The sequence below is a fragment of the Neofelis nebulosa genome, chromosome 3 (genome assembly GCF_028018385.1).
Source record: "Neofelis nebulosa isolate mNeoNeb1 chromosome 3, mNeoNeb1.pri, whole genome shotgun sequence".
Taxonomy (NCBI): Eukaryota; Metazoa; Chordata; class Mammalia; order Carnivora; family Felidae; genus Neofelis; species Neofelis nebulosa.
In genome coordinates, this window is record NC_080784.1 from 52,494,121 (window position 1) to 52,517,163 (window position 23,043).

Below are 23,043 nucleotides of genomic sequence, written 5' to 3' on the forward strand. Positions count from 1 at the left end.
CATGAACTTCAAAAGCAACTGTCATGTGGTTTATGTTCAAAATGAATAGGCAATTATTATCTTTGTATGACTTAAAGCAACTCTTCTGGAAATTCCATGTAAGCAGCCACAGTATTAGCAATGACAAGCTTCAACTGAGTTGCCTTTTCTCCTCCATGTTATTATAAATAGAGAATAGTTTTTGAAGACTATAAAAAAAAGTCTGACTTGGTTTTAAAGACCTTTCAGTTCATGATTTCAGGGGTTCTCTAGCTGTCTTTTCACTTGGATTCAGAGCACATGCACTTTTGGGAAAGCACGCCCTTGGCAGCCTATGCAGAGAAACCCACCTTTGCTTGGAAAGCAGTCCCTGTTGTTCTGTTTATATTAACCTAGATCCTAATGGTTTGGAAGTTGTTGGCTTTTATAGTGAAGTTCCATCATGAGATCTTCATCATTAGTAGTATGTGGCTATGGAAACACTAATTGTGATATAGATTCGATTACTACCAGTAAGTCCCCAGAGTGCTTTCCCTTTATCTCTGTTATTGAATGCTCTCAACCATACTCAAAGATTGATAGGGACAGGTCTTAGTATTCCCATTTTACTTGTGAGGAAGGGGAGTTAAACAGCTTATCTGGCAGATTATATATGCTCCACATTAGGTTTTTTGATTCCAAAGGCAGTGCTCATTTAATTGAACCACGATGTCCTATGCTTTCAGCCTTTTCAAGGGTCATTATGGACGAGTGACTGGACGTCAAAGGCATAACCTGGACCAGTGAGTAGAAGGAAGTAGACTTGACTCAATAAAGGCAGAACTTTCCAGCAATTAGAACAGTCCAACAATGGCATGGATACTTTGGTGAAGTAGTGTGTGTCCTGTGACTTGAAATGGTCATCTGAATGTTGCAATGGGGTAAAAAACAACGTGGCATTTGGCTAGATGATCTTTTTCAAGTCCCTTATAATCCTGTACATTATTTTTAAAAATCTTATGTCTTACTTCCTCTCCATTGATATAGCTTCATATATCAAACACCTAATTTCATAGTTCCCTTTCCCAACTGCACATCAGAAGCACCTGTCAAGCTTTGTGAAGATGCACGTGCCTAGGCCTGACCCCACGCCCCCTGTGTCAGAATTCCAGTGTGGGGTAGAGTGGGAGGTATGAGAATATTCTTTAAAAAGTGTGATTAGAAGGCATAGGCATAGGGTCGTGAACCACTCTTCTGGTGTAACCCACTGATAACAAGGTACAGACGGGCCTCATTTTGGACTTGGTGTCATTTAACAGCATCCAGAAGGCATAGTTTCTAAGCATACAATATCCTTTTAAGTGTTAATCAGACCCTTAAATAAAAGTGTGTTTGTTCCCTTGGCTGCGAGAGTACCATGATCCCTTGTTGGCAGATTAGTTTTACCAATATCTCATAATGCTTGTCCCCCTCATGGTAAGTTGGGAGTAGGTGCTGGTCCAGGAAATGAACATTTGATCAACCCACCTACAAGAACCTTTCATATACTTCTTGTTCTGGAAAAAACACCTCAAAGGGTGTGAAGGTCAGCCTCTATAATCAGCATGTTGGATACAGAAACTAGTCAGCTGCTCACTCCTAGACTGCTTACCCACTAGTTAACTTCATAGCAGTGAGAAACCTCCAGCACCACAAAGAAATGAATGGTTGTAGTTTATTGCTTTCTTGAGGAATTTTCTTAGCAAGTACTCAACTATGTTTATAGCATTCCTCTGAGAGAAAATCTCTGAAGAATGTGCCTGTATTGCATACACACCAGAGGATTATAAATTCCCCACTATGTCTCCCCATGGTGGACCGGAAAAAAAATCGCAGTTGTTCCAACAGGATTTTTTTCTACTTTTCAATCAATAGGATGCTTTTGAAAGCTTATATTTCTCTTTGGACACTTTAAGTGACTGAAGAGACAAAAGAAAAAAAGCAAAGATAAAATGACAGTATAGACACTCCTCAAATCCTATAATGAACTCCACAGGGCACCCAATTTTGATGTATTAGGATTTTTTTTTATAATGAGTACATTGTTGGAAATCACATTTTCTATCTGCAGGAGCTGGAGATGAAACTGAGCTGACATCTTACCTCTTTGTAGTTAATTAGCAAGAGGGAAGGAGTGTTTTGAATCTTGTATGGGAAGAGGGAGGTATTAGTCATCCAGTACTCCCCCTTTCCCTTCAAACACCTGGATCTTTTTGTGTGCTCTTTGATTTGGTTTAACAGTTTGGATGGGTCTTGTTGGCTGGGAAGGATGAGGGGAGTTGGAAAATGGTTATTATTTAATGAAAAAATAACTATAGCTGACTTCTCCCTGCCATCTTCCCTGTAGGATAAATAAAATAGGTCAGGTCGTTTTCTTTAAAGAGGAGTTCCTTACCTGGACCCAGACTGTGGGCAAAATCCAGGCTGCCAGAGTTTTTGTTGTTGCCTTATTAACACTTGTCATCATTGAATCCCCAGCACTTAGTGAAGTGCCTGGAACTGAGTAGGCATTCGAGTATTTATGAGTTTAGTGAGTAAATAAAACATTATGCTGACCCATACGGTGAGGTAGTTAAGTTGTGTTAGTTGTATCTAATACCTTTCTCTGGGTAGGTATGGCGAGTTTTACATAGAATTCAGCAGTTTGGGACAGAGAGGCAGAGCAGAGCATTTATATATAATTCCATTTAGGAGACTGGTCCTTGGGCAGGTGAGCAGTGCTGGGGCCAGTGTGGACACTCATCCAGATGAAGGCTTGATAAGTGGCAGAAAAAAATCAGCACAAAGGATCCTTCAATCTGTGTGTATTTATTAATATCAGATCATGTGCCCAGTCCTGGGGGATGATAGAAAAGATCCAGTGTCATGGTTCCTTTTCCCAGGAGAACTCTGTATACACGAAACACTGAGCAAGCGCTCAAAAACAGTCAGGACTCAAGTGTTACAAGGTGAGGGACTGATTCCAAGTGGAAGAAGGAGGCTGGATCGGTGGTGTTTGGAAGACAAAAACCATTTTCTGAGTACCCTCTATGAGAATCGCTAGATCCTACCTGCTACATACATCTCTTTTCATCACAGGGGTTTGGCGAGAGACCTCAGGGGACCTGACTCAGTCAGCAAGCCTGGATCTGAGCAAAGCAGATCCCATTGGAGCCCACTGACTGTGCTTTTTCCCCTATATCGTGCTTCTTGTCCAGGTCCTGTATGCAGGGAGGGTTTCCTGGAAGAAGCAGCACCTACGGGGACCTTGAGAGTAGTGGAGGGCTTTGATTTCAGGTGGCTGGAGGGTGTGTACTGCAGGCTGGGGGAGTACAGCAGCAAGGGGTGGGGATGGGGATATGGACTGTCTGGATCAGGGAGAGTGTGTGGGGAAATGAGATTGGAGACATGGAGAGGCCTGGTGGCCAAGAAGGGCTCCTGTAGGCCCCTGGGCAGAGGGCAGTTGTGGGAGAAGTGGCTGGGAGTGGAGCCCATTGACGGTGGTCAGATTCTCGGTTGTCTCAATTGCTTACAAGCTCTGAGACTTCAAGCAAGTTATTCAATCTCTTTAAGCCTTGGCTTTCTTGTCAATAAAATGGACACAATAGCATTAATCTTACTAATTGCCCTGGGAAGGTGGCTGTGATACTAAAATGAATTTGTAGAGCCAGAAGACTTTGAAAATACGAAGTGCTATGTCCAAATGCAGGGGGGTTTGTGGTTATGTTGGGTTGAGCAGGGGAGCTTGGAGGGTGAGCCAGCTAAGAGGCTTTTCCAGTTACAGCGCATGATAGCAGGTCTGTGGTGTTGCAGCAGAAAAGAGGTCCCTGTCTCTTTGCCTGTCCTTTTTGAAATCTTGTTTTTGTTTATGACCGTGGCCGTGGCCTGGATGCACCCACCCCTCTTCCATGAAGCACCTCTGACTTCTTCTGTCCACAATGGCCATTTCCTTTCTCTTGTACCTGATGTCTTGATAAGGATGTTGCCCGTTCACAAACCCACCTTACTCACGCTGCCCTCTAGTCTGTGAGCCGTGTCATGGTGGGCTCAAGTCCAGTCTCTGCCACTTAATCTTTGACTTTGGGTTCTTTTACCTCTTTGCATCTTAGTTTCCTCCTTGAAAAAGTGGGAATAATAATATTACTTATCTCAGGGTTTTTGTGAGTGTTAACTTCATCAATTTGTATCAAGAGTTTAGAGCAATGCGTGGAGTTTAATAAATGCTACATTTATTAAAGGTGTTTTGCTATTCATGTTTTCCTATCACCCACCTCCTCCTCATTCATTCCACAGATCTTTGTTAAGAGTGTTAAATTAATTAAACAAGGAGGCCATTAGACTGAGGTGGGTCTATTAGTGTGGCACCAACATAAGCAAATCACAGTCTAGGCCTGTAAATACCTCAAGGTTATGAAACCAAAATGCTAAGGACAGCCAATCACAAACAGCTAACTAACAGCTTTAGCTAGTCAAATAATTTCCTTTATTTGCTTCCACAATTTCTCTATATGTTTCTCCCCAGCTCCTGTCTTTGGAGTGCTCCTAGCCCCTTCCTGTTTGTCACTGCCCTATTTTGCATAGATGTTTGCTTAGATAAACACTTAGGATGTTCAGTATCCTTCAGTTTATTTTTTTAATGTTTATTTTTATTTATTTATTTTTTATATTTTAGAGAAAGTGATAGGGGAGAAGGGCAGAGGGAGAGAGAGAGAGAGAGAGAGAGAGAGAGAGAGAGAGAGAATATCCCATGTAGGCTCCATGTTCAACACAGAACCCAACGCAGGGCTTGATCTAACAACCATGAGATCATGACCTGAGCTAAAATCAAGGGTTGGACGCTTAACCCACTGAGCCACCCAGGCGCCTCCAGTGTATTCTTTTAACAGGGGTTAATATCCTTCCTCCTTTCCTCTGTGCTCCTCTCCTTCCCTCCTTCCCTCCTCACCCATTCCCATCCAGCCTGCCTGCCTGCCTGCCTTACTTAAGGACTGTGGGACTCCCATGCACCTCCTGATAACTAAGACAGTGAGCACTGAGATCCAGGAGAGGGAGGTTGACAGCTGGCTGCTTAAGGGGTGCACTGGGCTCAGGATGAGTGGTTTTTACACTTTTACACTTAATAGTAGCTCTGTTAAGAATCACCTGGGGAATCTTGTAAAAATACAGATTCCTGGACCTTCCCCCCCAAATTATGAAATAACAGTGGCAATGGTAAAAATAACAATACTAACCATACTGTTATGAATAAAGCTAATACTCGGTGGGCCAGACTATTCTTAGTGCTTCCTGTGGATTATCAAACTAATCCTCACAGTAGTCCCTGAGGTGAGTATTATGAATATCCTCATTTCACAGATAAGGAAACGAAAGCTTAGAGAAGAAAGAGCTTGGTCAAGGTCACACCACTGCCAGGTGGCCACGAGGCAAGCCAAGGAAGCACAGTGCTGAATGCTTCCTTGGGCTGAGTGGTGCCCAGCAGGCTGGGTCTAGACAGGCACCCTGTCGACTGTGATGTGTGGCTCATGGCTGGATCACAACATGGGGAGAGGAGCGAGCAGGCCTGGAGGTCTTTCATTGCCTTGCAGATAAAGCAGAAGCCCTGCTGGCTGCAAGGGGTACCCATGTGGCTATACTGTCTGCTGGGGGACCAGGTGGGCAACCGTTCCCCGACCCTCCCCACAGCAGCAGCAAAGGGCCCCAGGAACCTTGATACTAGGAGTGGAAACCGTGTGCACAGGTCTTATCTGCATCCTGCTTTCCTTCTCTTTTCCATCTCTCTTTGCTTTCCTCCTCTCTGCCCTTGACACACCCCCTTCCAGAGGGCAGGGGCTCTGCCCTCCCAGGCTTTTCCTCCCACCCTGGGACCTAGGAATCCACACAAACCATGCAGGTCTGGGCTGCTCGGCTTGCCTTTGGAGCCCCTTTTGCTCAGGCCAGACGCCACACCCAGGAGCCCCTCACAGGCTCAAGCTGCCCTTGGCACGGATGGTCATGCTCATTCGCCTTGTGGAAATCTCTGCATCAGATTTGCCCGTGCTGTGGGGAAGGAGCCACCATTTCTACCGAGAATTTGGAATAGAACTCAATTCACTTGCTTAGCTCACTTGCTTATCATGCCAGCGGTGTGATTCTGACCACTTGTGACTGCCGCCTGCTGGCCTGCAGCCATTTGGCTTTGACTTGAGAGAGGTGGCCTCACATATTCTGCCCTGGGGACAGTGGGAGGGCCTTCAGCTCTTCTCAGTCCAGGTGGCTCTTCACCGTCTCCTGAATATCATGGACTCTGATGGACATAGGTTCTTGTCCAAAAGAAGTTGTTGACAGGTGTGATGGCATAGTAGGAAACAGTGTCTCCAGGGAGGCAAGATTCCAAACTGCTTCCAGAGGCTTCTTTTTACCTGAATTAAGAACTCTCTCATTAAACCCATGTCTTTTAGTTCTGATTCTAAGGTGAGGAATCACACTTGATTCATTGTAGTTCATCAGAAGAATGGGAATCTGGGTCTTTGCCTGGTGTGGATGAAAGCCTGACTACAGCTCCCATCGGGGCTGGAATGTATCGGCTGGGACCTCACCTGAGCACCTGATTGAGTAGATGTAGACACTTAGCTGATATTTCTAGAATAGATGCATGAATGAAATCACAATTAGACACTTACAGAGATAAAATTTAGTTTGATGAACTAGAAGCTTCCTTGTATCATATGTTTTCTCCTGTGATTTAGTCCTTATGGGGAAGGCATCCCTTTTAAGAAAACTCAAAAGGGAAATAACAATAGAAATCTTATTTATGTATAGAGAGCTTTACTCTTCCCCAGTACTTTCCCACATATGACCTCATTTAATCCTGATGAGTCTTCTGTCACAGAGGTTATTTTTATTTCTATCCAAAAAAGAAGACTTGGGATCACAGTCAAAAAAGTGTCAAACTACTTGTTAGACCTATGGTCTAAATTACTTCTTGTGACTTTAATTCTAGTCTTTTCCCCTTCTACCCCAGCTGAGTAGAGAATAACTATAATAATACAACTTTTGATAATAAGACATAGAGAATTAGAGAGACTTACATCCTATGTGGAGGCATGTTCTAATTCCACATTTAGCAGATGAGGAGACTGAAGCAAGTTTCCTCAAGTAGATGAAGCAACTCAATAGATAAAAGGGCCTTCAAAAATTCATGTGGGCCCCTTAGGGAAGGCATGGCTCATATGCCATGGAGCTCTGATTTGAACCACCCTTTTCTTCTATCCCTGGCCATGCCAAGGTCAGGCAGTTGCCACGTGGCTGACCCAGAATGGTAGCCCAGGCAGTGTGTGGCTCCTGAGTGGGGGCTCCCTACGAGCACACAGCACTGCCCTCTGCTGCGCTCTCCCTGCCCTTGCATCTCACCAGCTTCCGGGCTGTCTCCTGTTTTTATCTACTGGGCAGACCACCTTCTTGCTCTCTCCTCCCTTTTTACTAGCCTGAGTATAGCAAAACAAATCACACTAACCTGGAAGAGTTGAAGATAATGTTTTCCCCATGGGATGGAAAGCCATGACATAGAACTTTAAAGACAGGTAGGAGCGCCTGGGTGGCGCAGTCGGTTAAGCGTCCGACTTCAGCCAGGTCACGATCTCGCGGTCCGTGAGTTCGAGCCCCGCGTCAGGCTCTGGGCTGATGGCTCGGAGCCTGGAGCCTGTTTCCGATTCTGTGTCTCCCTCTCTCTCTGCCCCTCCCCCGTTCATGCTCTGTCTCTCTCTGTCCCAAAAATAAAAAAATAAAAAAAAAACGTTGAAAAAAAAAATTTAAAGACAGGCTAATTATCTTGGGATTCTCCTTTAAAAACACCTGGTTCACTTGGCTTCCACAAAGGTCTAGGTGACTGCAGAGTGCCTGATTTTTCAGCGCCACTCCCCCCACCCCAAACATTCCTTTAGGTTTCTTCTGGGATCTTTTGTCTTATAAGGAATGACTGCCCATAACCTACTTCTCTGCATTCATTACTTTTCTTTGGGCTCATGGGGTAAGGAAACACTGGGAAATGCTCAGAGAAGACATTAGTCCTTTTCATTTCAAGACATTTTTGAACAACAATGTTAGAACCCCTCTGATGCTGCTGTGAATTGTTAACAAGCATGTTTGCACATCACATCTATCATGGTATTTGCACGATGTTATATGAAGAAACAGCTCAAAGTATTTTTAAGATACAGCCTTTTATCTCTGGAAGCACCAGAAAGTATTTGCAGATTGGTCCCGGGAATCAAATTAGCCTAGCACATTGGTGAGTTCCTGGAGGCGTGGGCATTTCTGTAAGTGGTTCCTAGCCCCTTAATCCTTTTGATCATTTGCACTGTGTATTTTTACACAGACTCTTGTACTTTGGAGAAATAAAATAAAGAAACTTAAAGGTGAGTTTGATGAGGGCTTCTCCCCACTGTTTGTCAATGCAGATGGATCTTGAATTTTAATGGTAGCAGTTTCTTTTAAACCACCAAGCTTCTTTAAACCTCTCCACAAATAATGTCCGTGCTTAGATTATGTCTGAAAGTGTTTATGGAAATCTTTCCTGACCCCATATTTCTACCACAAAAGAAGGGCCTAATCCTGTAAAATAGTCTTGACAGCCTGGATGTCAATTACTCCACAGCTGTGATTTCTCATATAGGGCCACTGCCTATATGACATTTGCAGCCACTTGCTGACTTCAGCGGTCTACAGTCAGGAGCCTGGCTTACGGGCATAGAATGAGCACCTCACTAGATCCTGCTGCTTATTGGCTGTGGGATGTTGTGTGAGAAAGCTTGTGGAGAGGACTTAGTTGTCTTACCTTTAAATGGGGACTGTATCTCTCTTATAAAATTGTTGTGAGACATATTTGTATGCCCATGTTTATAGCAGCGTTATTCTCAGTAGCCAAAAGGTGGAAGCAACCCAAATGTCCATTGACAGATGAATGGATAAGTCAAATGTGGCATATCCATATACTGGAATATTACTCATTCTAAGAATGAGGGAGGAAATTCTGACACTTGCTGCAACATGGGTGAACCTTGAGGATTGTGCTAAGTGAAAATTGCACTTTTCTGAAGTGTCTAGAGTGGTCAAATTCACAGAAACAGAAGTGGAATGGTTGCCGGGGGTTGTGGGTAGGAGAGAAACGAGGAATTAGTGTTCAGCGGATACAGTTTCAGGCTTGCAAGGTGAAAGAAGTTCTGGAGATGGATGGTGGTTGACAGTAGCACAAGTACTACTTGTGAATAGTAGTTCACACTACAGGTGTGAATGTAGTTTATGCCACCAAACTGTGCACATGAAAGATGGTTAAGATGGTAAAGTTTGCTGTGTGTATTTTCCACAATAGGAAGAACTCGGGAAAAAACTTGTTATGAGCATTAAAGAAGGTCAAGTAGGTAAAGTGCCTACCGTTTTATCAGACTTCAGTGAAGGTAACACTTTTTACTAGGGTTAGGACATTGTATTGTAACGGTCACATGATACTTCACCATGAGGTTATACCATAATTGGTTTCTTTAAAAAAATTCTTTTAATGTTTATATATTTTTGAGAGAGACAGAGCATGAGCAGGGAGAGGGACAGAGAGAGAGGGAGACACAGAATCTGAAGCAGGCTCCAGGCTCTGAGCTGTCAGCACAGAGCCTGATGTGGGGCTCGAACTTAGGAACCAGGAGATCATGACGTGAGCTGAAGTCAGACGCTTAACTGACTGAGCCACCCAGGTGCCCCAGTTGGTTTCTTTTTTTATTTGACTTTTGGATATCTTATAGTATTCCAGCATTGTAATGATGGAGTAAAAAAAATTTTTTTTTTGCGTGTACATATCTTTTCCATTATTTGGGGTTGTATCTTTGAGATAGATTTTCTGTATCACTTAGTGGAGGTGAGTTAATCCTTGTGGCTCTTGATACATATGCCTGTGGGAGTTGGTCATTTATACTGTCACCAGCCAAGTAAAGATGCCAGTTTCAGTCTCCTCATCAGCGCTAGTTACGCTTTTAAGCAGTTTTATAAAATGTAATGCGAGATGGTATGTTCATGTTTCAATATGCCTTTATTTGCTTTTATCACTAAAAATGTTGAGCATTTTTCAATCTTGACTTACATTTATTTCTTCTTACATGCACTGCCTGTTTACATCTTTTACCTGTATTTCTAGTGTGGTTTTCTATGCTTTTGTTACCAAATATATTTACCATAATTGTTACACATTGTTGCTACTTTTAATATTTAGGGAGTTTAATTTTTATTTAATTAAATCATTCACTTAAACATTTCAAAATACAAAATAATAATAAAATTTTAAAGTAGGATCAAAAGTGGTTTATAGTAACATTATTATACTTAATGTATCTTCTTCCCATAATTCTCCCATAATTCTTTTCATATCTGTTTGCATAAAATCTGTCTTTTGCTTACTTACATGCCTATAGTATTTGAATTGAAATTATGTAAGATGACCAATTCACTTAAATATAAATACATTTTTATTTATTTATTTATTTATTTATTTATTTATTTATTTATTTTTAAGTGTTTATTTGTTTTTGAGAGGGAGAGAGAGCACAAGCAAGGGTAGGGCAGAGAGAGACAGACAGAAGATCTAAAGTGGGCTCTGCATTGACAGCAGTGAGCCTGATGTGGGGCTTGAACCCATGAACCATGAGATCACAGCCTGAGCTGAAGTTGGATGCTTAACTGACTGAGCCACTGAGGTGCCCCTAAATATCTTTTTAAAAAATAATAAGAAAAATAAAAATATAACCCAATATAAAAAGGATATTGCCAAAATCAGAGCAAATAAATTAAAATTATTAATAAACATGACCTTTTTCTTTGCCTTACTAATAATTAAATTCATTGAAAATAAACTGATAGGGTACAATTGTCCAATTGGTAAGAGTTAAAAACATTATAATAGTCACTGAGATTGGCCTTGAAATATACTGCCAATAGGGAGAGAAAATTGGGTCAACTTTACCGAAGCATTTAAGCACTAGATATCAAGAAACTTAAAAATGTTTGTAAACATTGGTTTAGAAATCCCACTTATGTAACTGTGGCTTGAGACAGTCTTGGAAATGTGGAAAGATATTTATGTTGATAGATAAAAATAGGATTGAGTCTAAACTTCAATGACAGGGAGTGATTGAATAATAGTACAACCATCTTTGGAGTGTTATATAGTCATTAAAATGGCTTTTTCTAAAAATTTTAGTGATGTGGGGACAAACAATATGCTGGTATGTAAAAGAAAAGCATGATGACAAGATTACAATAAAGCAAATTGTGCATGGTGTGGTGGTGTGTGTGTGTATGAGCACATGTGCACTTGTGTGTATTTGGTACATATCCAGAAAGAATTGTGTAAAAAATGTTGATAGTACTTATTTTATGTGGTCAGATTACAACACATTATTTTTTTTTCTTTTTTATACTTCTTCTATATTTTCTAAGCTTCATATTATTTGTAAATTATTATTTCTACCATCAGAAATAAATTTAAATATTAAAAAAAGATTAAAGATAATGAATAGATTTTTATTTTCTTTTTCTGGATTCATGTTCACTTTTCTTTCTTTGCTTTGTTTATTGGAAAGAATCCTGGACAAAACACCAGAAGGTTTTTAGGTTATGGTCCAGAAATTCACTAGCTCTATGTGAATTTGGGGCAAATCCAACTTCTGTGTATCTCAGTTTTCCAATGGTAAAATGGTTGAGAATTAAGGTGAGATTAACAACCTATGGGCAAACACTTTGCAAATTAAGTTGCAAGTTCAAGGGACTCCTGGACCACTGTGTGGTCTGAGAATTTGTTAGGACTCAGAGAACTCACTGAGAACAGTTATCCTCAGAGTTACAGTTTATTATAGGGGAAGGGTATGGATCAAAATCAGCCAAAGGAGGAGATGCATAGGGCAGGGTCTAGAAGGGTTCCAGTGCAAAGTTTCTGTGTTATCTTCCATGCAGTCAGGATGTATTACCCTCCTGGCATCCGTGTGTGACAGTATGCAAAGAGTATTGCCAACCAGGAAGCTCACCCATGCTTTGATGTCCAGAGTTGTTATTGGGGCTTTTTTACACAGGCATGATTGATTGATTGCCCACAAGGTTGAATTCTGTCTCTGGGTCAGCTGATGCTGTGTTACCCAAAGACCCTACTCTCGGCACAAGGTTGGTCTGTCTGGCATGACCAGCCCTGAACCTAACTAACACTGTTGGGTATGGCCAACCCTACCCTATGATTCAAAGTGGCCAGCTCCCACCCTAGGACTGTTGGTGTGGCCGGCACCACTTTAAAGAAGGACATTCCTATCAGGTATGACATAAATTACCTTCCAGAGGCCAAGGCTAAGGCCAGATATCTCTTTGGGCAAAGCTAAATTCTTAACTATGCATAAGGTGACTGGAAAGAGATGGAAAACAAATTTAAATATAGAAATGATATGTATGGAGTCTTCTATCACTTACTGCACTCTAACACCGTAAAATAAGGCAGGGTATGAATTCTATAGATACAAGTGCAAATACCCACTTCCCTGATCTACAGAACCTTGGGGACCACCTCTGAGAATGTGCATGCTAACAGAGACACATTTGCTGCAGTGGTTGTTTACCACGAGACGAATTAGACTGAGAAAACACTTACCACCCCGCTGGGTATGTGAACCTGACCCTTGCCTCTGTGTTAACAGCACAGCAAATATGTCCCCCCATTAACGAATTTATCTGATGCAATATAAGCCTGCTTGTTACAGGTTTCTTGATCTGGCACCATCTCATTCTGTTAGTGCAGCAAAACTTACTGCATATAGCACAGTGTGGTGATGATAAAAATAAATTGGCTCATTCCCCTCACAGAGTTTCAAACCATGAGCACTATGTCAGATTGGATGCGTAAGGTTTGATAAGAGTGAGATAAAAAAAAAAAAGAAAAGAAAACCCAAGTTTGTTTTCTCATGAAATTAAAAAAAAAAATGATTAGAGCACAATGACGAGAAGTCATCATCCTCAGGAAGCTTGCCAGAGGACAACTGTGTGCTCTTATGGAGAAAGAACCAGTGACAGACTTAACTATGAAACCATTCGCTAATGTAGTTATGCTCCCACCCTTCCTTCGGAGGAGGGAAGAATTTTAGCCCTTGTCTGGTGATTTTTTGGAAATGAGCAACTTGTAGTAAATTGGTGTTGTCAGTAAATTTTGGTTGTATGTTCTGTTTCTTTCAAGGAAAAACTGGCCATGCAGAAGTAGTCCGAGTGGTGTACCAGCCAGAACGCATCAGCTTTGAGGAACTGCTCAAGGTCTTCTGGGAGAATCATGACCCGACCCAAGGTAGATGAGTGAGCCAGTATTTAATTATCTTACTAATTACAGCTGGGATAATTAGTGTTTGAGCTGCATGGAAGAGATGAACCTTGAAATCACACAGGAGCTCAAGAATATGATTGCAGACATTTATTGACGGAGAAGAGGAGGGGCTGGGGAGCAACCGGGGGGAGAGAATAAAGGCGCAGCCACAGTCTGCACTCCTCCCCCCTTTACAGCTGTCAGGGGTGGGAAAATTCCCACAGAGAAAGACGCCAGACAATAGAGATTCGTTCACCTTTGATTATTGCATTATTCCTCCTTAATGCAGTCTTTTGTCTACAAAATTAAAGTGTCTTTCTAGCAGCTCCAAAGTTTTCCTGATTTATGGTTCCTTTATTTCCCTGAATTTAGCCTTTCTCATCTTTTGACATTATCAGGCTCTTTTTTTTTTTTAAATGTCTGCGGGTGATAAAAAAAAAAAAAGAACATAAAGGTAAAATGCAATATTCAATGGGTCCACAATGCTTAGGTTATTTACATATTTCATTTGTCTTCTTTGAGATTTGTTATATGGAGACATTAATATGTTTGGGCTATAAACAATGGTGGCCAGAAATTTTATTTGAATGCACACACAAGCAAAAATCCCCTGTTGGCAAATATCATTTGTAATATTCAATAATGAAGCAATTTCCAGATTTCATCCTAACAGCCTTACAAGCACTGCCTTGCCAATATGATGATCTGATATTATGAGGCTTATGAACTGAAAAGTCCTATATAATAGATGTGATTTTCACAAACCCTGTTCACTTAGCAATCAGTCTATTTAACAAAAATATTTTCCCTTTGGTGTCAGGTTTTTGTGTAGCGGGTATGCTATGTTGGCTGTTTCTGAAGAAGGGATCTGTTTTTCCAAATGTGCATTGTGCTTTGTGGTGGAATTTTAATATGACCCCAGCAGCACAGGATGGTGGGCCCTGAGTTCTGGTTCTAAGAACCACTCAGTGCCTGGGTGATTTACTAGAGGGCAAAAGTCAGAGCTAAGTATAGTAAAATGATAAATAAGCCAGGGTACTGCAGGTACAGGATCCAGGCAAATCCATCAGGGTGGGTGAAGGCCTAGGAAGGAAGCCAGGAGCAGGAGTTCCATTATAGTGAAGTCTGGTTTGACATAGGGGGATGAGTCCCTAGCAGTAGAGGGATAAGGTATGGGGCAGGGGAGGTAGAAGACTAGTAGGGCAAGAATACTATAATGAGAAGATTCAGATGTCACCCTGGTCTGGACTACTAGACTGGCCTATCATATGAGAAAGGCAGGTCTGACAAACTCAGTCTTGGCTCAAGCAGGAGGCTCTGACAATGAGCATCATAAACAAGAGTGATGATGGCTAAGAGCTTGTGCTGGTGGGCCTTTGATCCAGGTGGAGCAGGCATTTGGCTCTCAAAGCCAAGGGTCATGGCAGATGCTGAGAGCTCCAAAATTCTCAGTGAAGATACACATTAGGAGCCCAGGCAAGCCTGAAGTCATGTAGGAGACAGGATCCCCACAGGCTTACAAGGTTAGGTACATGGCCTTTGGCCTGGCCATCCATAATGTCCTGTCCTGATGGAATCACTTTATGCTTAGCCCTGGCAAAATTTCAGTGTGTGAAGTCTGTCATGCACTTCTCTCTCCTTTCTTCTCTTAACTTCTTACCTATTTTATCACATCTTTACCAGCACACCTCAGTTAATTATATCACTAGTACTGGCCCCTAAATCTTAGAGGGAATTCTACTTTTAAAAGAACCTTAAAAGAACCTTTTGTTCTCCCCATCCCACATATCAAATTTGTCTCAACTGTGCTTCAGCCCTCTTTCAAATTCTTTGTTTGCTGTGTATTCTATTGTTTGCTAATAACAAGGTACCACAGATCCGGTGGCTTAAACAACAGTAATTTATTTTCTCACAGTTGAAGAGGCTAGAAGTCTGAGAGGAAGGGGTCGGCAGGGTTGGATTCTTCTGAGGCTTCTCTCCTTGGCTTGTAGATGTCTGTGTTCTCCCTGGGTCCTCACATGGTCTTCCTTTCACATGTGTCTTTGTCCTAATCTCTTCCTATAAAGACACTGTCATGTTGGATTAGAGCCTACCCAAATGACCTGATTTAATCTTAATCTTTAAAGACCGTCTCCAAGTAAAATTATATTCTGAGGTACTAGAGTTTAGGGCTTCAACATATGAATTTGGGAAAGATACAATTCAGCCCATGACACTGTTCCATAAATTATAGCTTGGTATACTATTCTTCCAGAGGTATTTTGATTCTAACAGAGGGTTTGTAGATTCATAGACTAGAAAGGATGTTAGAGGTCATCTGGTTAATCTTCAGCTTCAATTCTGTAAGTCAAAAGATGAAATTGCTACTGACAGCGTTCACAGACAATAGGATTTGATTGTTGAGTACATATTTTTTTCACTGATATTTTAGAAAAATTATGCATGGACAGGAATAGTTTTTCTACCCTCGCATATGTCTGTTTCTACTTACAATATTGCTTGATGCAGTATATATAGTCACAGGTATTAAATTGCAAGATATCTGATCTTCCCACATTATTAGTAGGATTACTTTTGTTGGATAGTTTAATGTAATGGGCTATGGTAACAATCTTTTTCTGTATTCCAGAGTTTCCCATGACACTTCTGGAAATAGGGTGAAAGGAGTGATCACATGACCCAGGCCTGGCCAGTCACAGTATCTTTTTCTATTGCCAACAGTGTTTGATTCAGGGAATGGGCATGGGACCCAAGCATGACCAGTTGGAGCCCTTCTCTGGGACTGTTGTGTGAGAGAAAAAGGTGTTCTCCCTTTTCTGGGGAGGTGGAGGTGCTCTGTATGTGGAAAGAGCTTGTCCACAGAAGAAGCAAGGGAGGAAGATGGGAAGAGACACTGAGAGACAAGGGATAGGAAGAGAGAACCTTCAGGAGACTGAGGTCCTCTCAGCTATGAGAGCTACTAGGTACCTACCCTCCATCTCCATCTTTTTTTAACTTAAGCTAGTTTTTTGGGTTTCTACTACTTGCCACAACAACAACCACAAAAATTACTGCTTCGCCACCCATTCAACTTAATCATTGTGCTTATTATATCCAGCCACTGTTAGTTAACCATGTTCATGGTCAACCATGACCTCTATAAATTAGAGGTTTAAAGCCATTTGGTTAATAATTTTGTCATTGACTCAGACACGAAGTGGAGGACATTAAAGATTGTTTTCTCAATACCTGTTGGTGGTTTGATTCTGGGGTTCCTTGGTAATTCAGATTGAAGAATTGGGATTTAAGATTTGAGATACATGGCTTGAATATATACCAAATCATCTCAATGTTTCTAAACTGCTATGAAAGACTATCAGTCATTAATGACACTTATCTTGTATCTACTCTGTTTGCCAGGCACTTTGTTAGGTGGTGCTAAATCACCAAGTTGTCTATAAAATGCAGCAGTATCCAGCCTCTTGGCTAATGCATAGAGAAAATAGATTTCTATAGGCAGAAAATAGTTTAATCTGGTGTACCAAGATCAAATGAGCATTCAGATAAATGTGTGTAAGACCAAAATATTAACCTGAAATCATTAAAACAAGTATATGCTAACATTGGAACTTTAAAAGCAAAAACATAAATTCAGAAGAAAGCCAGTGTCAATGAATTTAATATTCCCAGGGAACCCAGAGGAGCCAAAACATGTAGTCACATGTACTTTTTCTGAGGTAAGAATTTGAAGCCCACTCCCTGAAGGATGGTCACAAAGCAGGTGAACTTGGCCATCTGAACACAACTTCTGAATTCTCTGCTTAAAGTCACATGGTGACTCCTGTCACTTTTCCTAGTGCAAAGTGGCCCAGAAAAGAGAACCACCCAGTAGAACAGAGGAGGGACAGAGAGAAGTGTAAGACTGACTGGTGTTACTCGGAAAGTGGATGTTTCAGAAGACAGCAGCATGTTGGCTTTGGAGAGACTCTCATTGATAAAGCAATAGCCAAGTCTAGGTTGTTTTCTGAAATAGGAGTGATTCTTAAAACTGTGTAAGGAATACTCTTGCCTATGCCTGAGTTGCTTACCAGCAAAAAGACAAAACTTGAGTAAAGTTGAGAAGACATTGACCTTTGGTGTGAAGATATGCTCAGGAAACACATGATTCTCAACAGTAATATGGCTCAAGAGAAATGTGTTTTAATTAGCATGCTTGAAGACTTCAGTACTTTGCTTATAGAGTCATTAAACATTTGAAGGAGTCACTTAAATTTTTTAGGTATGATTTACTTCATTTTGTGAGAGAAGAAATATCCTAGAATAATATTTGCAAATGTGGAGACTCGCTAATGTTCAAGGTTTACTATGGTAGCAATGGCATGAATTTAAGTGTAAAGTCCCTTTCAATTAAATTAGATCTTCATGGGGCGCCTGGGTGGCGCAGTCGGTTAAGCGTCCGACTTCAGCCAGGTCACGATCTCACGGTCCGTGAGTTCGAGCCCCGCGTCAGGTTCTGGGCTGATGGCTCGGAGCCTGGAGCCTGTTTCCGATTCTGTGTCTCCCTCTCTCTCTGTCCCTCCCCTGTTCATGCTCTGTCTCTCTCTGTCCCAAAAATAAAATAAAATAAATAAATAAATAAATAAATAAATAAATAAATAAATAAATAAATATTAAATTAGATCTTCATGGCATAGGCCAGACAGAAAAAAAATCCTTCAAGGTACTGAAGCAGCTCTCACGGTATCTGCCCTAATGGCAAGAAAGAACTTCCCATGGTCTGCATTTGGAAGGGAGCAGAGCTGGAAAGAGAACCATCAGAAAGTGTAGGCTTTTCAAGGTACAGGTGGGGCCAGAGACCTGCTATTTCACAGCCAATAGGCAGTGGGTCCTGAGAGAGTGCTACTCAGTGGATTAGCTTCAAGTGAAGTAACAGACCTAATAGCATCATTATACGTTTGGCCAGTAATTGGAATAGTCTTTTCTCTTAATTTACCAATTACCACAAAATCTCTATTTTGCCGAAGCACTCAGATACCACCGTTTAAGCTAATATGACTTGTTCCAGCATTCTGTCTTACTCATGAGACAAATATGGTCCCTCCAGGTTTCTAAGGATAGACTGGAGCATGCTCATTCCTGACTGTGTGGTCTCCAAACCCCCCAGTCTCCAGGAAACATGGCAGAGCCTGAGATTTAGGAGATTTGGGGTCTGGGCCCACCTCGCCCCTTCCTAACTGTGTGACCTTAGCCAAGACACTTTATTCAATCTGAGCCCTCTATTTTCTCATCTGTCAGAAGGGGATATTAATGTCTATACTGCATGGGTCATAGGTTGTCATAAGTGTTCAATGAAATAATGTGAAAATAACTTGAAAACGGTCAAGTACCATGCAAGTGCCAGGCATTGTCCCTGTGTCCTTCTCAATACAATACAGTTTCACTGGGTTTATTTATTTTTATATCTACAATTTCTGCGGGAAAATATTTACCCTCTGCCTACAAAAGTGTGGGTTTTCTACCCACAAACTTTCTTTTGTCCTTCTGTTAGTTGAAAAGATTTCAGCATTGTTGATGTTGTCATTCTGTGATGAAACGGCTGCTGTCGCTGCTGCTGGGGTGATGGCTGTGAGGCTGATGGACAGGTGGCTCTTTAGCTTTGCTGCTGACACAGTCATCCAAAGAAGCAGATCACATCCCAGACTCTCATGCTTGATCTGTTTCCTGCCTGGTACCCTCTGTGCATCAGTTACACCATTTCAGTCCTGTTCCTGCACCGACCCATACCTTGGGCCAAGCCACAAGGACACGGGCGCAGAATGTAGAGATTTCAGCTTCGTCTCACTTGATCCCCCAAGTCTGACTTCTCGGTCCCAACCTGTTTTATTCTCCTCAATCCTGGGAGAAGGGATAGCAACATTTTCTAAGCACCTTTTATGGGCCAGTCTTAGTGATAGATGTTTTATATTTATAATTTCATTTAATCCTTACCACAGCCTTAGGAAGTGGGGTTCATTGAAACCCCATTAACTGAAGAGAAGAAATAAGGTTCCAAACAACAATCTTGTTTGGTATTGATGGCAGTATTTGGACTCGGCTCTGTCTAAAGCTCAAGGCTGTTTTCTTTCCCCTTTACCAGAGGGGTCCAGACTTCCAGACTAGGGGAAATTCTTCCAAGGACAAATGATTTTATGGATCCCCTCTCCCCATGTGATTTAGTTGTGTTCTTAGTAACCTTTTTAAAGCAAATATGTTAAGATGCCACTATGAAGTTAATTACACTTTAAATTGAATGCTTATTTTATTAACCACCACAATATCACATACCTCTGGAAAATAGAAATGCCCACACACATAATGCATTCTACAGACTCCAGGCAATGCCTGCTGCATGGTTGGATTTACGGACTTCTTGTAGTAGCTCTAAGCCTTCTCAGAGGACTGTGGCTATAGGTGGAAGCTCCTCCAATGTGCTCCTGAGGGAGCAGTGACCCTTCTGCAGATGCCTGCTGGCTGAGACTGCTCATTGACCCCAGTATCAGTTTCCCCACTTCTGTAGGATTGTAATTTTAACTAGATTGGTAGCACCAATTGAAACTAAATTTCTCAGACTCCTTATGGCTAAGTATGGCCACGTGTCAGAATTCTGACTATCAGGGAATGAGCACACATGATGGTTGCAACTTCTGGGTTGTATGTACTTAGAGCAAGGAGTATTCTCTTGCTCTTCCTTCCTTCCTACAAGTTGCCTCTAAAGGTAGTGGTGAACCAGCCTGGAGCATGTGGATGGGGGTCTCACCCTTGTAATGGAGGCACTACAAACTAGAAGGCTCCAGAGTCACTATTCCAGGCTGAACTGTGTGTAAGAACTATCTTCTTTAACCGATTGTTATTTTGGTTCAGTTAGGCTTTCCCCACCCTCCCCCCAAACTTTTTCTACAACAGCTGAACTTATATCTTTACTAAAATAGCCTTCAACTAGAAGCTGGTGATGAACTCCCAGTCACTCTTCTGAAGATCTTAATTAAAATGTTTCCTTAATTAAAGCATCTTTAATTAAATCTGTTAAGAGTATGGACCCTGGGGTTAGAGAAGATATGGCTTTAACCAGGTCTGCTGTGAACTAGCTGCATGACCTGGGGAAGTTACAGCACATCACCAAGTCTCATTTCTCTCTGTCTTTACTTGAACTCCTGGGTCCGAGCTATCATTATCTCTCATCTGGCTGCTACACTAGACTCCTGACTGGCCTGTCTTGCCCTTTCCCAATCCAGTCTCCTTAATGACCTGTTAAATACACATTACAGAGTATGTCCCTCTTCTGCTTAAAGCACTGCGCTGGTTGTCCATTTTGGGGTAGGATAATATACAGTCTCTTTACAATGGTCAGCCTGACCTGGGATTAACTGATTGGCACTCACTTGTGCAACCTCAGCACCTGCACTTCCATGTAGCTCCCTGCCTCACCCCCACATCCTATTCCACTGCACATCTGGTGCTGTGCCCTCCTTCACTCCATTCCTGGAAGACTCAAGTGCTTTCTTGCCCCGAGACCTGTACCTACTGCTCACAGTCTGCCCACAGCTCTAGGCATGACTGGCTCCTTCCTTTTCTTCAGCTTGAAGTGTCATATCCTCAGAGAGGTCTTCCCTGACCCACTCTAACTGAAGTAGTACCCCAAGCCCTCACTCCCAGGTTTTGCTCGCCTCCCTAACATTTATCACAAGGTGTGGTGATCTAACTGTTCACTTGTTTACAAACAATCTCCTCCTCTAGAAAGTAAGCTTCACCTGAAATATTTTGTCATTGAACAAATGGATGAAAACCTCCATTTTCCCATCTATAGAACAGTTCTTACCCCATAAATGTGTGTTGGGATGTATGAGGAAATGTAGTCTGTTGTGTGGAGGCCAGGGCTGAGCAGAGTAAGCATGTCATAGTTAATAGCTACCTACTCACCCTGCCTACATAAGAGCCATTTCACCAGTTTTTGTTTGCCTTGCTCCTTCCTGAACCCCAGTATTCCTCCAGTTTTTCTCTATCATTTTTCCCTCAGCTTATTTTCTGAATATCTTTGATCATTTCCTGTGCTTGGTTCATACCTTTTATGCTCAATCAACTTCTCAATACCCCTTTCCCTCCCACACCCACTCTCCCCTTCCTGCAGTGAGTCCCCACTTGTCCTCAGAAAGCTTTGTCTAATTCTCCCCAGTTGGCCATACTATCTATGGTATTAGGCTTCATGGGGCCCCAGGACTACACACCCTGGGCCTGCTGCTTAGCCCTCAGAGTCATGAGTAGGGGATTAATGGGACTCTTCAGCCCATGGTTAGAACTAGCGACCCCCACCCCCACCAAAGACTCTTTTCCATTCAGTGACCTTGCCCTCCCTCCCCACTCCATGTCCCAACACACTCACCATGAAACATTACTTTAAGTGGGTTATTCCCAAGAAGCCCGAGAATTGTGGGTGGGGTTGGTCCATTCCATCTTCAGCAGGCTTGCTTCATAGCCTCCTTCCAGGTGTATGGTAGAGAAGAAGCCCCCTCATGCTGTGTAGTGGGAAACATTGATTGCAGAGAGAAGAAAATCTTATTTCCTTCTGTTTCTCATCAAGTTGGCAATTACATGCTGGTGTTCATACATTTGAACTTGCCAAATTAATATCTGAACTTGGTTGTGCTGACCCTTTTAAGTTAGTTTTTTTTTAAATAAGTCACCAGTTTTGAAGGACTCTTCTTTTTTTAGACCATGCACAAGGAATCTATCATCTGCAAATAATTAGACAGTGGGAATTATATTGTATTGCTAATGAGCAGATGTGCATACTTATAGTGGAGGAACAGCTGCACACATATAAAATGCAAAAACGACCCAAACCCAGCATTATGAATTCTGAAAGGGATTTCATTCTTTTAAGAATTTCAGAAACAGAGAAAAATGAAACAAAGCATTTAACTGATATTTTTCTTTATTAATTGTTCTTTCAATCGTACTTTTCCTTGCATAACATTATCGTACATGTACATTGTATCTTTGCTATTTGCAAATGTGCTATTTGCACTTTTAAATCCCTCCCTCATGTAATACTATAGAGCTTATATTTAACATTTTTCCTTTGCTTTCTAGTTCTGTAAGGGTTTGGTGCCTCCACATTGAAGGAAAGACTCTTCCTGGGTGTTTTTTCTGGGCTGGGCATTGTGCTAGGCACTTGAATGCTTGTGATCCCGACCTGTGAGTAGGTGGCTTTAGACCCATTTTACAGATGAATAAATAGGCCCAGAGAGGTGAAGAGATTTGTTACAAGGAAGCTATTGTATGTGACAGAGCTGGGATTTGGACCTAAGGGCTTACTTAATTCAAAACCTTATTTTCTTTCCATTGTATGGTCCACAGTCCCACATTGTTAAACATTAGTATATGAGGCTATCAGCCAACAGAAAACACAGCGCACTGTGAAAACAGCAGTGCATTATTCAGTGAGAAGTTTCTGTCCTCATGAGCTCCTTGTAATATCCATTACATTTTTATAATCTTGTTAAGCAAATGCAAGATGAAGGAGTTCAAATAGTTTGGCTTTTGAAAACTTGCAGCTCTGAAGAATTCCACATATTTTAGACAGAAATAGTTAGGTCATTTAAAATTTGAATAAATTACTGAAATTGTATAAAATCAATAAAAAGAAATGAACTCAGAAGAATTACATTACTTCATATGAAAGAGAAATTCGAAAAGAGAAAAAT

General features: G+C 41.6%; 1 protein-coding gene across 5 annotated transcripts in view; it reads left to right on the forward strand.

The window, feature by feature from the left end:
• MSRA (methionine sulfoxide reductase A) overlaps positions 1–23,043 on the forward strand; it is a 462,739-nt gene that overhangs the window by 289,142 nt on the left and 150,554 nt on the right. For all 5 annotated transcript variants that reach the window (XM_058720804.1, XM_058720805.1, XM_058720808.1 and 2 more), the window contains one exon: positions 13,205–13,309. In XM_058720804.1, the coding sequence (XP_058576787.1) occupies positions 13,205–13,309 (105 nt within the window). The remainder of the gene's footprint in view (positions 1–13,204; positions 13,310–23,043) is intronic.